Source organism: Odontesthes bonariensis, chromosome 18, assembly GCF_027942865.1.
Source record: "Odontesthes bonariensis isolate fOdoBon6 chromosome 18, fOdoBon6.hap1, whole genome shotgun sequence".
Classification (NCBI taxonomy): domain Eukaryota; kingdom Metazoa; phylum Chordata; class Actinopteri; order Atheriniformes; family Atherinopsidae; genus Odontesthes; species Odontesthes bonariensis.
Window position 1 is genome coordinate 9168447 of NC_134523.1, and position 15799 is coordinate 9184245.

Sequence of the window (15799 nt, forward strand, 5' to 3'; positions counted from 1 at the left end):
TGAATATGTTTTTATGCTCTGAAGTCCCGTGCTATTCCATATAATTTCAAACCCACAAACACGACTTTGCGCTTATTTTTAGCTCCGTTTATGCGTAACGTTACACCGGCTGCTGGCAGGTACTGGAGTTAATTTGTTAATGGCCGTGACGATACCAACATATAGGCCTATGCAAGTGAAAACTGCGGTGTAAATAGTAAACGGATTTTGAGTTCATTGATTGCAAATCAGGTTCTGTTATTAATTTTTATATACATATAGCTATATATATATATATATATATATAAATGTATGTGAGTGTGTGTGTGTGTGTGTGTGTGTGTGTGTGTATATACATATTTATTTAAGAATGAATATTCAGTGGTTTACCGGATTGATCACAAAACCTACCACCCTTTTTTTCTTATTGATATTCTGTTTTCTCTTTTGTTGCGTAGCAAGTCGGTATATCATACACGTGTAGCTTGAAAAAAAAACTAATAAATGTTGCGTGACTGCACCCAACTTAATCGAAAATCCCACACCATTTTAGTCTCTATTACTCAGACTGAAATTTTTATAAGAATCTCTTTAATTCTTTAAACAGAGCCACGCCAGTTTACTACAATTTCATTACAACACATTTTACTATTCTAAGATGAACATATTCTTGTTAAAGGCTATGTTAGGATGTGGATTTCATGTTGGAGAGATATTCGAGAGGTAGCCCGAACATGTTACATTTTCGTGAAATTAGGGGTGTTTGTGGAAGAAAAATAACATTAAAAAGCCGTTCTATCCGGTGTGTTTACTATTTTGAAATCAGCCTGCAAACTATAATCTTATCCACCCAAATGCAAATGCAAATGTAAACTAATTCAGCCTGGTATCGAACATGACCCATGTCAAATATTTTTGTGGTTTTCATTTTGCCCGCGGGTAGTAGTATCTGAAGCTCTGACAAGGAAAATAAACGCACAATGAAAGATGTCTGAAGCAGCAGAAAAAGAGCTAAATAAAAACAGAATATCGTGTTTTTGGTTGAAATGTGTCATCACCGCTCCCACCCTTTAGCTGCAAAGTTTCTGTCGTACGCTGGTGTTCTAAAATGTGTTTTGGCGAGCAGCAATTGCAGGGTGCTTACGTGTCCAATAAAGTATCTCGTAAAATGAGGCTTCCACATTCATATTGTATCGTTCTAGATTACCAAGAGGGGGTTGTAACCACGGCAAGTGGAAATTATATTGTAAAAGTTGTTCTTGCTCATTCACATTTTCCATCTCACACACGGCAGATCTTGCTTAAATCTTGATAATTCTTAAAACTCGAGGTTGTTATAGCAGAGCGGGTGAGTATTTAATGACCTAAGGGATTGATTTATCCTTTATTGTTCAGCCGTATGGTCACGTGTGTCTGCTGCCCAATGGCATTGCAGCCTGTCTCCCCATTACTTTCCCACTGTAGTTCTCTGAGGGGGCCAAGTTGCTACTTGATTTCTCCACATTGTTATTTTGTGAGGCTGGGTTTACTGCGTGTGTATGTGTGTGTGGTGTGTGCGTGCGTTGGACTTTGCATGTATCTGTTGTATGACTGCGTACATGTGAAAGTATAATTTTTCTGCCATGTCGACATCCGGAACACTGACTAGCTACTACGTCGATTCCCTCATTCTGCCCGAGAGCGAGGAGCTCTCTGTTCCGAGGTACCCCTCCGGTTCGGGGCTCCAGCATGCAAGGCAACCTGCCTCCATCAGCGACCACAGCGAGCTCGGGACTTGCACCTTCCCGTCCAAACCCCAAGTGTTCGGGCCGTCATGGAATCACGTCCCGGCTCAGTTCCCAGGCACCGTCTCCTCTGTGTATCATCACCACTATGGGCATCCACAGGGGCCGGTTGGTGCAGATACAGATGGCCGCTATCAGTCTTGGCTTCTTGAACCCGTGTCCGGTTCGCTGCCAATGACCGGATTACCAACGACCCATCACTATGGAATCAAACCGGAGGGTCTGGCGACTCGAGCTGACGGCGCGTTGCCCGGATCCCACACGGCGTTGCTGCTCTCAGATTACGCCAACGGCACGGTGGCGACAGCATCACCAGGAGAGAAGGACGAGCTGTCTGTACAGGCGGGGGACGTGAGCGGAGAGGGGGATGAGAAACCGGGCCTGGACCCAAGTAAGTCGCAGCCAAGTTCCTTAAATTCAAACTATTTATACGCATAAAGCTGTGAGGAATGAGGTGCGTGATGGGGGTGCACGTCCTAACAGATGCCATTCTGAACGTGCCATTTCCTTATGGGGGCTGTTAATGGCCCAGCTCACATTGCAGTATTAGATATTAAAGTGAACGTGGGCAGATAGGCAGACAGCTGCATTTGCACATGTAACCACTTTCACTTGATCCAAACTGGATCTTCTCCTTTTACGTTGAAGCAATTTCCTGAGTGACTGTGTTGATTGTTTTTTTTGCATTTGCTCAAGTCAGAACCGGGACCTCACACCAGTTTCCGCACCCCACTCTTTTCAGATAACCCGGTTTCCAACTGGCTCCACGCGAGTGCCACGAGAAAAAAGCGCTGTCCGTACACCAAGCACCAGATCCTGGAGCTGGAGAAAGAGTTCCTCTTTAACACCTACCTGACCAGGGACCGTAGGTACGAGGTGGCGAGGCTGCTAAACCTCACCGAGAGACAGGTTAAAATCTGGTTCCAGAACCGCAGGATGAAGATGAAGAAGTTTAATAAAGACGGCGCACCGAAAGACGACTAACCGACCCGCAGTCGCGGATAAGCAGAATTTAGGCTGATAGCGAGCTTCATGACTAAAAGCTCATAACTCTGCTGGACCTTGTTTTTAAACTCCATTGTCTTATTGTTCTATATAACAGCTAGAGGATTATTTGTCTTGTCAGAAATTCTAAAAAAGCATGTTGGGCTTTCGTTTGATGCGGCTACCTTTATATTGCACAATTTTGACAGTGCCCACTCGTTTTTTTTTTTTAATTTGCTCTTTCCCTTTGTTGATTTTGAATTAATACCTCGTTAAAGTGCATTAGTTGGCCTGGTCCCTGTGCTTGTTTGTGTATGGATGTTTAGCTGTGTGTGTTTTGGTTTTGTAGGTATATTTGTTGTCTATCTCTGAGTCAGTTGAACAAATAGTTTGTAAAAAAAAATGTAATAATTTTATTGTCGTTCCTCCATAACTGGTAGAAGAACATTGACTGGTGACCACGAGTTTGATACTAACATTAGAACCGTAGAAGAAACCGACTGGTCGCATTTTGAAGTAGGTGCATAAACTGCAGATATCTCTTGGAAATTCTTACGAAATTGAAAGATGCAATTGAAGATATATTACGTGACATGATTGACTACCTATGTCTTTCAACTACCTACGATATACGTTTTTGGGATGGCGGATTGTAGTAGATTTGCTTGCATCACTGTAATATGTCTGACTGAATTTCAGGGAGTAACATTTTCAAGGGACATAATGTTTATTAGAGAAAGAAAATTAAACACTGTAGGCTACTCATTGAATACCTCGCGGTCTGCTGACCGTCTGACGTTTGGTTCACAAATGTAATTTGTACTATTTATTAAATAAAGCAAATTATATCTGGGATACATGAATGTTAATTTCCTATTTGTTTTGTCCTGACATCGATCTGGATTACAAGCCTTAATGTAGTCTTAATTCGCCAGTTGCTGCAGTTTAGTTATATGTGCGATGCGAAATTATGACACACACACACACACATACACACACACACACACACACACACACACACACACACACACACACACACACACACACACACACACACATTCGAAAAAGCAAGACATAGAATTAATGGATCGTATCAGTCTTAAGTAAAATATTTGATACCATTTCTAATTATTCGAAATAGATTTATTTTTCATTTACTAGAGATTTGGTGGAGGGTGCAGGCACAATCCAAATGCACACAACGTAAGGTCAATATTAGTGTGTGTGCGTGTGAGTGTGGGTTGGGGACAGAGTTTCGTCTTGGCAGAGGATGTTGTTAGCTGTATACAGCCATAAAAGACAATTACCGCTATAACCTTTTATGGGGTGCAAAGCGCTATGAGGCGAGAGGACAAAACAAGAAAAGACATCGTAGTCTTGGACAGCTGAAGCCCAAAATAATGCAGCCGATGTGTTAGTGTCCAGCTCAACACAGACATGACACGGCCGCGCAGCCTAAAGCTCTGCCCCTTAGCACCGTCTTGACATTCAGTTGAACCATATTAAACAATAAGACAGGACTGTGTTTTTCCTCCCCAATACAGCATAATTCCAACAAATCGGTTTGTTTTCAAAACACAACTTGACCCCAAGTAGTTTGTCAGAATGGTTTTAGAGAAGGTTTATGATTAGTTCTAAGATATGGCATGTTTGTCCCTGTGTAAGACTGGCTCAAGTCTCTGCATGTTGGAGAAAATATTTGACACAAAGAAACAAAATGCAAGAAGCCGCAAATCCAGAGCGTGCAAGTGTCCTGATCGATCAGATGCAGGCCTGAAGCCAATAGCTACAGCTCCGAATGTAGTTCTTATGGAGGGCTGCACAGAGACGAATAAATGCTTGTACTTCGAAGGCTAAATCGGATATTAGTCCAACAGAAGTGCTGTTGTGACGCGTTAGAGGACGCAGATGCACCCAAACTTCAAAGGCTCTGCCAGAGACAGTGCAATAAAACGCCTGGTCTGCTATACTGTCTGGCATTCCAGTTTTAATGGCTTTATGGCCGTCCAGACACAATTAGGCCGTTTCCAGAATGGCACCCATTTGTTTTTTCTTCTCTTTCTGTGTGACTGGGGTCCCAACAAAAGGCCGAGCGGAAATGATCAGCTTTATTGGATTCTCCCCGACGGGGACGCGCAGGACTCACGGTCATTTGGAAAGATCCTTTGTTTCTACCTGGGAACCTTCCGCCCTCTGCTCCTTTGCTGGGCCCGTCCTAAAGGAAAAGGAGCAATAAAGTCAGCAGCGAGATTCAAACACAGCAATATACTTTAAACTGTCCCGAGATGCATCTCAACAAATGTGTGAGGGCACAAGAGGTTTCCTCAAAATCACAAATACGGGAGTATAACACTACCTCTCTGCGTCATTTCCCTGTGTTTTATCATGAATAATTACCTTGAAATGCGGTCCATAATGCTCACGCCTGCGCAGTGCTGCCTCCCAACCCTGCAGTCCCTACGAGTCACCAGAGGGTGGCGACACTGTTCCACAACATCAAGGCTTATTTCAACACTCCTGACGACACTGCATTGGGGCAACAAACTCCAGTAACATTTTAAGAGTGGAGGAAAATAATTTCACACCTTTTTTACAGTCTCAGCGCAGAGGCTGCTTCCTTATCCGGCAGCTCTGCAGGGAGGAATGCATCAGCCAGATAACTGGCTGCTGGATGACGGCTGCTCATGCGCTCTAACGGCCCACATTTACACTGACGTACTTTAATCTATTCATTTATATATTTTCACTTTTAGATTTTTTTTTTTGTTGAGTCTGTGCCACATTTAATTGTGTAATGGCATTAGGTTATTGATTATGAAAAGGCGGAGTATTTCTGCATTCGATGTTTGTATTAATTTTGATGTCCAATGCTTTCAAGTTTTTCCAGTTAGTAGTTTTCATTTCAGCTAAAAACAACCCCCCCCAATCCCCGAAAAGTCCGATGTATGGGCGTAACAATAATGATAGTAGCAACAAGACAATATCAGTAATACTGAAAAAGATCGTAATTGTAGTAGTAGTAATAATAATGATAATAATAATATTAATAAAAAATTACAATGATAAATATAGCCTAATAATGATAGTAATAATGATAATTCTAATTATAATGATAACTCACAATTTTAGGAATGTTTGCATTTTCATTCAGTTTTTACTTGGATTTTTTTACATGTTGTTTTCAAGATTAATGTCGATATAAGTATTGATGATTCTGTTGTTATTATTATCATTATCATTATTATTATTACTATTGTTGTTGTTGTTATTATCATTACTGTTTTTATCCATTTGTGCAAAATTGCTTAGTATTCTTACTAAAATTTGAGGGTCCAAAATCAAATTTTAGTGCAAAAAATTCTAAATGATACGGCTCAAACCTGTAAATGCAGTTTCTTTTTATTCGTGATGTGTTTGTTTTTTCCCACCTCCTCTGGTATTGATACAGAAGATTGTTCATTTATTCCAATATTCGCCCGTGTTTTTCGTTCCGACAAAAAAAAAAAAGGTCTTCCACAAGACTTGTTTCTAAAAGCGAAGGGAACCAACAAAGTTCCTCCCTGTTGGAATTGTTTCCTATTTCTTATTTACGGTTATTGGAGATATCAACGTATTTGTGTGTGTGTGTGTATGTGTGTGTGTATGCCTTATTAGCACGTAGGCTGACGCATTCCTGTTTGTGAGACAAAACAACAGGCGTTTAAGCTATTGGTGATTATCTGTGATGCTGTTGGGAGAAGGTGACATAAAACCATCAGCATTTAATTCCACCGGCAGAAATGCATCTGCAGATCACTTGAATTGTGTGAATTTCTCTCACGTGTGTTTATGTGTGTGTACGTGTTTATGTGTGTGAAGTGTTAATCCCACTCTGCAGTCCTTTGCCATAATGAAATCCATGCCTGTGCTGATTGGATGAGAGCGACCAGGCCTGAGTCACATGGGTGAGCTCTTTGGTCCGGAGTAAAAATGGGGTTTGGTGTAAATCTAGGGTGTATTGCTGTCATATATCACGCTACCTCGTAAAAACGACACTGAGGATTCTGGGCCAACAAATCAGAGTGAAAAAATATGAGTTCTTATTATGTGGATGGTCTTCTTAGCAAATCTACGGCGGGTAGTTCCCTGTTCCCGAGCGTGGAGCGAGCTTCTTGCAGTATTGGACCCAGTGGAGACGGCCAGAGCGCGACACGGACTGCTGCGGCCATTGCGTTTTCATCATCTCTCTCTGGAGTTTACAGCGTCAGTAATGCAGTCTACCAGAGCCATCCCGTGTTTACCTCAGGCTATGGCCAGGGGCAGGACGCACACATGCACTGCAGCCCGTTTGACCAGAGCCGCCTGTTCAGCGACAGCTGCTGTCATCCGGGGCCGGGACCCCTCACCTCGCCGCCGGACAAACAGTACCGGGTGTACCCTTGGATGCGGACATCAGGTATGTGCTGATTCAAGGCTCCATCGTGAAATTATTTTTCAAAACATTGTTATACTTATACTAGTCGTTATTGGTTCGATTAATTTCTAGAAGCTCATTGCTGTTGCATGGAAAGAATCGTAAAAGTTTTATTGCGCAACTAATGAGTTCTGCAGCCATAAATTCATTTGGCCAGCTCTTCTGTGTGTTCAGTGTGCACAGAGACCTTGCCGCTGGGGGGTTTCTCTGCACTCCTATTACTCTTACAGCCTCTTCTCCCCTTTGTGGTTGTAAAAGAGAGCGCCCTGTTGTGTAAATCAGTTCTCTTGCATTCTGAAGCTCCTTTCTAATTGAGTCCGCACTGCAGAGGCTCTGGTATTTTCTCAAAACTTGGATCAATATTCCCCACTATCGGCGTCAGGTGGATTTGGAATACAATTAAACCCTGACATTTAGTTATATTTCTTAAGAGGATATGTGGGGGCTGTAACCCAATTACATATGGCTCCTTTGGCGAGCAAAGCATTGCTGGCTTTTAATTGGAAAGGCATGCAGAATATCAAAGGAGGCACGAGGCAAACACCCCAGCAGGACTCCTTTTAATTGATGCAGAAAAGTTGGAAAAACAAACATACTTGTACCCTTTAACAGAGAATGTTTGTGGGCATAGGGATAATGTGAAAATATGAGCCACAATTAAATAGCAATTACAGATACATTAAAAACACCCTGTTGTTTCCTTCAGCGGGTTTTTATTGTCAGCACACAGTTTCAGCAACGTTATAATTGATGGTTTAGTCTGCCATATGTCATAAATACAGACACGTGTATTTTTTAAAGTTGACAAATCCCACCAAAAGTCCTTTCTCTTGTCCTCCACAGATCCAAATCGGAAGCGTGGACGGCAGACCTACTCCCGGTACCAGACCCTGGAGCTGGAGAAGGAGTTCCACTTCAACCGGTACCTGACCCGCAGGCGGAGGATCGAGATAGCCCATTCCCTCTGCCTCACAGAGAGACAGATCAAAATCTGGTTTCAGAACCGCAGGATGAAGTGGAAGAAGGATCACAAGGACGAATCGAACCCCAGAGAGAATCCCGGTGATATTCAGGTTGAGACCGAAGCTGGAGACACCGAGAGCGCCGGCGCAGAGGCACAAAAATCTGCAAAGTAAAGACGGACAGTGAATTAAAAAAAACATCAAAAAACCAACACACTGTTGATTATGTCTGGGATACTAAGGGATATGTTTTCCTCACACACCACGCGCGCACAGCTATAGGCTGGTTATTTGAATGACAGTGATGGAGCTAATGTGGATTTTCTGTAATTAGTATTTAGAAGTAGTTCTGCTTTTCATATTTGAACCAGAAATGGAATTTTCTTTCTTTCTTTTTTTTAAAGCTCCACATCAAAAGAGATATAGCCTACTGTGTCCGAACTATATTTTTTATATTTGCTAGACTGTATGTTCTCTAACCTGATTGTACTACTGAGTCAACATTCCTGAAAAAAAAACTACCTAGAAGCATAGACAGCAGGCACAAGAAATTAAGCATAAGTTTAAATATATATATATAATATTAGCTCCACATTCGGCTGTTTTTTTTTTTTCTTTTTTAACGGAACAAACTCACCCGCGGAAAGGTGTCTTATCAGAATCGACTAACTAAAAGTAAATGTTATATTTGACGAGACAGCTTTGACTTAGGCTGTTCATTAGACATGTCCAACGCCTGGTTCTTTCTTTATTTGATGTTTTTCACTTCCCTTAATTGGCCGTGGCCAGTATGAGCTCGTGCAAACCTACCTCAAATTCCCAGAGAGCCAGCTTGCTTACTGTAAACAGGAACACACAAATGTACATGTTTAGCTGTATCTGTAAAATGCTGGCGTAACCCTTCATTTCAGCCTCAACATTTCATGAAAGTGTGTGACACGCATGAGGCTAATAAGTGCATGCACCGTTATTTAGAAGGCATTACAGTTCAGTGCTACTTCCCTTACTTTGTTATCGTCAGAGATAGGATCAGGATCTGCGATGCAGCATTGTGACATATTTGTCGTGAAAACCCTTATTTCAACTGTGAAGTTATATGTGAATAAATGGTCGAAATACTGTATAGAACAATGAAGGATGGCTTAAATTTGTGAATGAGCACAGTAAATAAAATAGCTTTTACCTGTATGTACTCAGTCAATATCTGCGCACTTAAATCACAATAATCAAAAGTTAAGTTTGGCAGCCAAATAGTATTTTGCTCACATCAGCTTGTGTCCCTCAATGTGATCAATGCGTGTATCGAAACATGTTGCAGTCAACGATGGTCGGTTAAGTAAACCTCTAAGTTAAAGAATGTGAACTATGAGGACGCGAGATGGGACAAGCTGCGGATGAAGGGAAATTGCTGTTGAACTCTGTGTTCCCTCTCCTCTCAGTAAGATGGCGCCTGACCCCCTCCCTCCCTCCCTCACCATCTCTCCCTCCAGCGCTGGGTCATAAATCCGTTGTTGTTTATGAAAATTTACAACATAGCGGCACAACTTTACGACGCAGCTCGGCCTCCTATTGGCCACAGCTGGTCACGAGGCAGGGAGCCGTGAACATGAACTTTTTTATATATAATTTCCAATAGCAGAATAGAGCAGCCTTTCATTTAACGGGCTCTTCGCGACAGCGACCTCCGTTCGCTCTCTCTCACATAGCCATTTTATTTGCAATTTCTTTCCTTCTTTCTCGGAGTTTGTTGTTTTCATCCTGCCAGGCTGACGCTCAGCTCGAGGAGCTTACATCTAAACATGACTGGATCATTTGGACTCCTGACATGTCTTGGCACGATAAGTGGAAGGAGCCCCTGTGCGTCAATGACCCCCCAGGAGCCCCTATGTCCGTGCGAGGACTCAGGTGGAGACTTTGCTCCGTCACTGGCCGTCTGCACCTGCCCACTCACTCCCCTCACCTCCTGTGTTGACACGCAGAATCCCACGTAAGGTAAGAGCTGAAAATTCAGTCATTTTCATGCATCTGATCTTTTATTATTATAAAAGGACAAGCGGCTCTGACAAATATTAAGATCTTTATCCAAAGTTTTCTCTTTTACTTTCCAGTGTTGAAATTATGTGAAGGAACTGGTTTAATGTTACCATTTATTATTATTTCTATGACTGATGCTCTTTGTACATCTCATTTGGTCAGTCTGATGTAGAATTGACAATCTCTTTTCGTGGGATCTTTGCGCGCTTGCATGTCATCTACACCAGGTTTGTTGTTTGATTTTAATGTGAATGCAAACTCGACTCGAGGACAAAAGTGTGTGCTCTTTGCCGCCCTCCTGTGGAGGCTCTGATGGTGTCGTGGCTGCAGCTGCTTTGCTGCATAACCCTGCACTCAGGCTGGACAGCAGACAGGTTGACCTCTATGTGTGCTCGTACAATTTTCTTTGAGGTTTTCTGCCTCACATGTGTGCACACAGGCATCGATTCTCTGCGCATTTCACTGATCAGGACAGTCTTCGGTCTGCGAAACGGAAATTGGATTCACTGGTTGAATGAGCTTTGCTTGACACAAAGGAATTTCTCTGCAGGAGTAATTCGAAAATGTCGTTTTTGTCCAAAACAAAATGTCCCCACATTCCCAAATTAACGTTTTTGTTTGCTTTGATCATGCATGTATTGATGTAGACAAAAGCAAAACACGCACTCATTTCTTTGACATTTTATCCACTACAAAACTGAAAGAACAGTTAATATTTCAATTGTAACCTTCGTTTGTCTAGTATACACAGTCTGTTATTTCTCTGCAAGGGTATCAACAACATTTCTATTTTCACTTTCATTTTCGTCTTCAAAAAATATATATTGCGCAAATTAAATCGTAAATGACAGGACCGTGAGTGCAAAAGTATTACCGTCTGTGGTGTTTTTGTGTGTGTGAGGGTGCCTGCAGAGTGCACTGCCCTCTTTTTTCACTTCCCTAGTAAACCCCCCCTCCTCCACCTTCTTTCCTCCCTCCCAGTCTGACACCAGTGCGCACTCACTTTTCTCCTCTCCATTCTTTAGGTCCAAATTTAGTTTCTGGGTGTGTCCCTGTCTCAACTCGGAGAAATAATTTTCGTGGGAACTTTGTTGCCATTGGCTTACCATAAATCAGCTGCTGTGGTATGACTGTTAGCCAACACACTCTCTGTGCACAGGTCTGCCTCTTATAATGGGCCCAACTGCTGCATAAACTTTCCTTAGAACATCCTGCCTCCTGGGTTTCTGTTCCCGCAAAGGGCACGCATACCTGGGACAGAATAAATAATCAGTGTGGCTGCTCTTGTCACAGTTAGCACAGGAACGGGCTTGTGTTGGAAAAACAGGCCGCTCTTCGAGAAAGGGCTCATGTTGAGGAAACCAGAGGGACAAGTCTCTGCCTTCGAGAGACGAAGGTGCCATAAAAATTCCTCAAGGAGAAAACCAAACGGCAGGACGCTGCGCCACGGCTTTATTGAGACTTCACGCCTCTGTCGGGCTCTGTGCTGATCTGTTTGTCTGATCTTCCTCACGAATCTAGCTGGATAAAGTGGATTGCTCTTAAATACTACGTAGTCATATCGTAGTCGTGGATTGTGAAGTTGGGCAGTGTGTCAAGGTTTTTGAATACAAAAAAGAGGACTGAGGAATGGAACTTTAACAGCTATTTGTACTTGGAAAACCAACTTTTAGTTTATCTTTTAGCTTCTTTGTTTGGAAAATTAATATTCACACTATGTCATGCATTTTATGAGCCAATTTTAGAAGTCTAATTGGTGGAGAATATCGCGAGGTTGCTACATTTTTGTATTGCTGGATCCAAAAAGCACATTAAATAAATGAACAGCTGTTTCTACATCTATTAAAAAAAAAAGTAAAGTAATGACTGAACATTGTTTGATTTTTCTCTCTAACTGTTTCAAAAGCACCAGTTATATATTAAACTCAAAATAGCTTCCAATATGTGCAAATTTCAATCGTTCATGGTGCTGTTATTTTTTCGGTCGTTTTGTTTCTCCAGATTCCACTGGGACACGCAAAGCTTTGCGCTGTGGCCGTTGGTTTCTAATAAAAAAGTTATTATATGCTGTTGTCTATCTTAAGCTGACATCCCATCAACAAACAAACAAAACACAAGGAACGCAACTCGGTAAGACTGACTACTTAAAAGTTAAAATGACAGAGGAGTTGCCGCTAAATTAAACCAATAATAATACCGGCTCACGTCCAACGGGCCTCCAACAGCTATCATCTGAATGTTTGGCATCGTAAAATTTGAACTTCGGCGTCAACGGTCTTCGTGCTCATATAAAGCCTGTATATGTGGCTATTAATATTGTCAAAGTGGCAAAAAAGACAGGCCTCGAAACGGCAGCCCATGTCGCGTTATTTGATAATGTTGTGTTTGGTTTCTATATTCCCCTCAAACATTTATTCATTGGAGTTGTTTTTTTTCGCACGAAGCCGCTCACTTATTTCTTTGATTGTAGAAAAAAGCTGTGAAAGAGCGCAGCCCCTGCTCTGGATGGGCTTTTATTCTATTAACTGCAGAGACTATTTACACCCATCGCCCATCACAACGTGCATAACAGATCCTGATCGAATTATTTCTGTACACTATCATTGCCGAGATTGCACTCTCAGCATGTCACTTGTTGTATTGTTTAGGAACCCGTTGTTTTTTTTTGCCGCAATGGTCGTTAACCTCCGAATGACCCCGCATGGAGCCCACGCCTCAGAAATCGCCGCAGACGGGCAGTGCAACAGTTGCGCCAGAGGATGGCGCACAACGACAGTTCAAAACACTACAGAGCTGCCTCTGAGTTTGCCCTAGCCGAGAGCGCAGGGAGGCGCGCGCCCCTCATATCCCACCCAGTATTTCCTGCGTGCGCGAGTTTACCTCTCGAGGTCACCAAGCAGGATTTACGACTGGTCAACAAAAGCACGTGATTCTTCGCCGTACCCCATATTTGGGTGCCTACGTAAGAGAGAATCAAGTCCATGTCCCACTCATTTCCATAATTCATCATAAATTGTGCAAGGGTGCTATAGGACGCGCTAAACCATAAGAGCCACAAATCAAGACAGCAGGTTTATGCTTTTTACTTCCTAAAATAGTAAAAAAAAACAAAAAAAACAACAACAACTACAATACTGTAAGCAAGCGGTGGAACTGTCAACAAATGAGCTCCTATTTTGTGAACTCATTCTGCGGTCGCTATCCCAATGGCGCGGACTTCCAGTTACATAATTATGGAGACCATAATACGGCAAACGAGCAATACAGAGACTCAACTGCAATGCATTCCAGCAGGTACGGCTATGGCTACAACGGGATGGACCTAACAGTCGGGCGAACTGGTAGCGGACACTTTGTGGGCAGCGAGCGGACACCGGGCTACTCCCCGACTCACTCAGCGGCGACGACACCCTCTGTGGAGCCCATCAGGTACAACCAGTCCGCGAACAGCACCGGGAACTCGTCTCTATCGCCTCCACCTGACCCTCTCCCGTGTTCCTCGGTCGCCAGCTCGTCCCCGGTCAACGAGACGCAGTCGCAACACAGAGCCGTGAAAAACTCCATAAGCACTCCGTGCTCGAGCTCGAACGGAGGCACGCTGCTGCTCAGCCGGGACTGTGTGCCCAAGGCTTCCTCCCTAGAGGAAGAGAAGCCTGCGGGAAGCGCACCGACAACTCCCCAAAATACCAGCGACTCAACGCAACCTCAGATATATCCGTGGATGAGAAAACTCCATATAAGTCATGGTAAACTGCTAAGTTAAATGATCTTGTATTGATTTTATGTCTTGTATTGTGACCTGGCGCTGTGTTATTTAGTGACTTTTGTAACTTGCAAGCACGAGAGAGACTAATTTGGACAGTTTTGCATTATTTTACAGTAGGTTCAAAGGCACAAATAAATGTATTATCCAAAAAAATGTCATGTGGCGCCAAACGCGCCACTCACCTGTTTGGTAGATTTTTGGTTAGCACAACTATTGACAAGGTTCGGCATGATTTCACTTAACATACGAGGAGACACTTAGTTAAATTAAATTCAGTAATTACCAGATAGCTGTATGTTTTCTGGTCGTATTGTACATATTTTTAATGTTAAATTTGAATCTTTGCTATGTTCAGTTCATCAGATGTGTACTTTCCATTGTTACCTGTAGTTTTTAATGATTCGGATTTAGTTGCCCTTTAAGACTAATTTCTGTGTTAAATGTAAACCATCCTTACCTAGAACATCAACTCACATCTTCACAATTTGCCAGAAGTGTGTTCAAAGTTGCTGCACCACCCTAATCAGTTTTTACATCCCCTGTATCTGATGTTCTCCCCTCCTCGCTTCCAAGATTTGTCTGGACCAGAAGGCAAAAGAGCCAGAACCGCGTACACTCGGTACCAGACCCTGGAGCTGGAGAAGGAGTTCCACTTCAACCGGTATCTGACCCGCAGGCGGAGGATCGAGATAGCCCATTCCCTCTGCCTCTCAGAGAGACAGATCAAAATTTGGTTTCAGAACCGCAGGATGAAGTGGAAGAAGGACAACAAGCTGAAAAGCATGAGCATGGCGGCTGCAGGCGGAGGTGCCTACAGGCCTTGATATTCACACATTTACTCATGAAAACGAGCACGATCAAATAATAAAAAAGATACAAAAAAACAAAAAAAACCAAAAAAAAAACAGAGATTGTCATATCAACTTCTCCTGTTGTAAGAAAGAAAAAAGAAAAAAAAACCCGCAGAGACTTATTGACGGGGTGTGAGCGGGACAGGGGGTACTCCACCTCCTGTATGACCAACAACAGCCCCATTATATTCCTTAATATTATTTCCTTTATACTCCCAACGTGTTGATGCTTATGTGAGTAAAAACTGCATTATGTACAGATCTGTTTAGATTTAGGGCAAAAAAAGGAACCACGTGAAAATATACGTTTGTTTAAATTATTTCTTGCTCAGACGAAAAAAATGAAAAAACTTAAGAAATGTCAAAGCTTGAAATGCTATTGTCTGCCGCGAACAATTCCAGTATATTCTGTGGGATGCACTCAACAATAACAGAAAAATAGACCGTTTGTGTTTAGCCTATGTTTTCTCTGTATGTACTGTATATGTATGTATTTATTTGTTTGATGTATTGTGCCAACTTGTCAGAAAACTTGCTTCCAAAAGTAGAACCAGCAGATAAGCCTTGTGTGGTTATTGTGTGCGTCGTGAACACATGTATGGACAGAGGTGCCGCCTCACCCTTGTATGTACAGTAGCTGTACCTCGGTTTTTTTGTTTTTCCAGGAGCTTATGTTTGAGTTGTTCACCTGGGCGCAGCTTCTTAGTAAAAGCGTGTTTTGTCTCTCGCTGTTTTTATGTGAAAGGTCCCGCAGTAAAATTCCTTTGCCTATGTCTATATCTTCATCGTGATGAGCTTTTTGTAAATGTTTTTCAAAGACTGGAAGTCAAAATATGCTATAATGATAATGATGGTCATGTAAATTATGGCTACAATAAACTTTTTACTGGAACGGAGACGTCACTGTGAGTTTTTGTAAGCTTGGTTTGCGGCTGTGCCACACAGGGCTGCTGCATGGAGGAGCCAGAGTGAGTTTGCTTAGTTTA

The 15799-nt window shown here is 42.5% G+C and overlaps 3 protein-coding genes across 3 annotated transcripts; all 3 read left to right on the forward strand.

Moving 5' to 3' along the window:
• Positions 1 to 1015: 1015 nt before the first annotated feature.
• On the forward strand, positions 1016 to 3503 carry hoxa9a (homeobox A9a). The gene is made up of 2 exons (XM_075449559.1): positions 1016 to 2154; positions 2506 to 3503. The coding sequence occupies exons 1-2, from the start codon at positions 1602 to 1604 to the stop codon at positions 2745 to 2747; spliced, it is 795 nt and encodes a 264-aa protein (XP_075305674.1). The 5' UTR covers positions 1016 to 1601; the 3' UTR covers positions 2748 to 3503.
• Positions 3504 to 6750: 3247 nt separating this feature from the next.
• On the forward strand, positions 6751 to 9231 carry LOC142367515 (homeobox protein Hox-A7-like). Its single transcript, XM_075449511.1, has 2 exons — positions 6751 to 7182; positions 8044 to 9231. The coding sequence occupies exons 1-2, from the start codon at positions 6819 to 6821 to the stop codon at positions 8334 to 8336; spliced, it is 657 nt and encodes a 218-aa protein (XP_075305626.1). The 5' UTR covers positions 6751 to 6818; the 3' UTR covers positions 8337 to 9231.
• Positions 9232 to 13224: 3993 nt separating this feature from the next.
• Positions 13225 to 15597, forward strand: hoxa5a (homeobox A5a). Its single transcript, XM_075449496.1, has 2 exons — positions 13225 to 13942; positions 14536 to 15597. The coding sequence occupies exons 1-2, from the start codon at positions 13360 to 13362 to the stop codon at positions 14784 to 14786; spliced, it is 834 nt and encodes a 277-aa protein (XP_075305611.1). The 5' UTR covers positions 13225 to 13359; the 3' UTR covers positions 14787 to 15597.
• Positions 15598 to 15799: the final 202 nt, after the last annotated feature.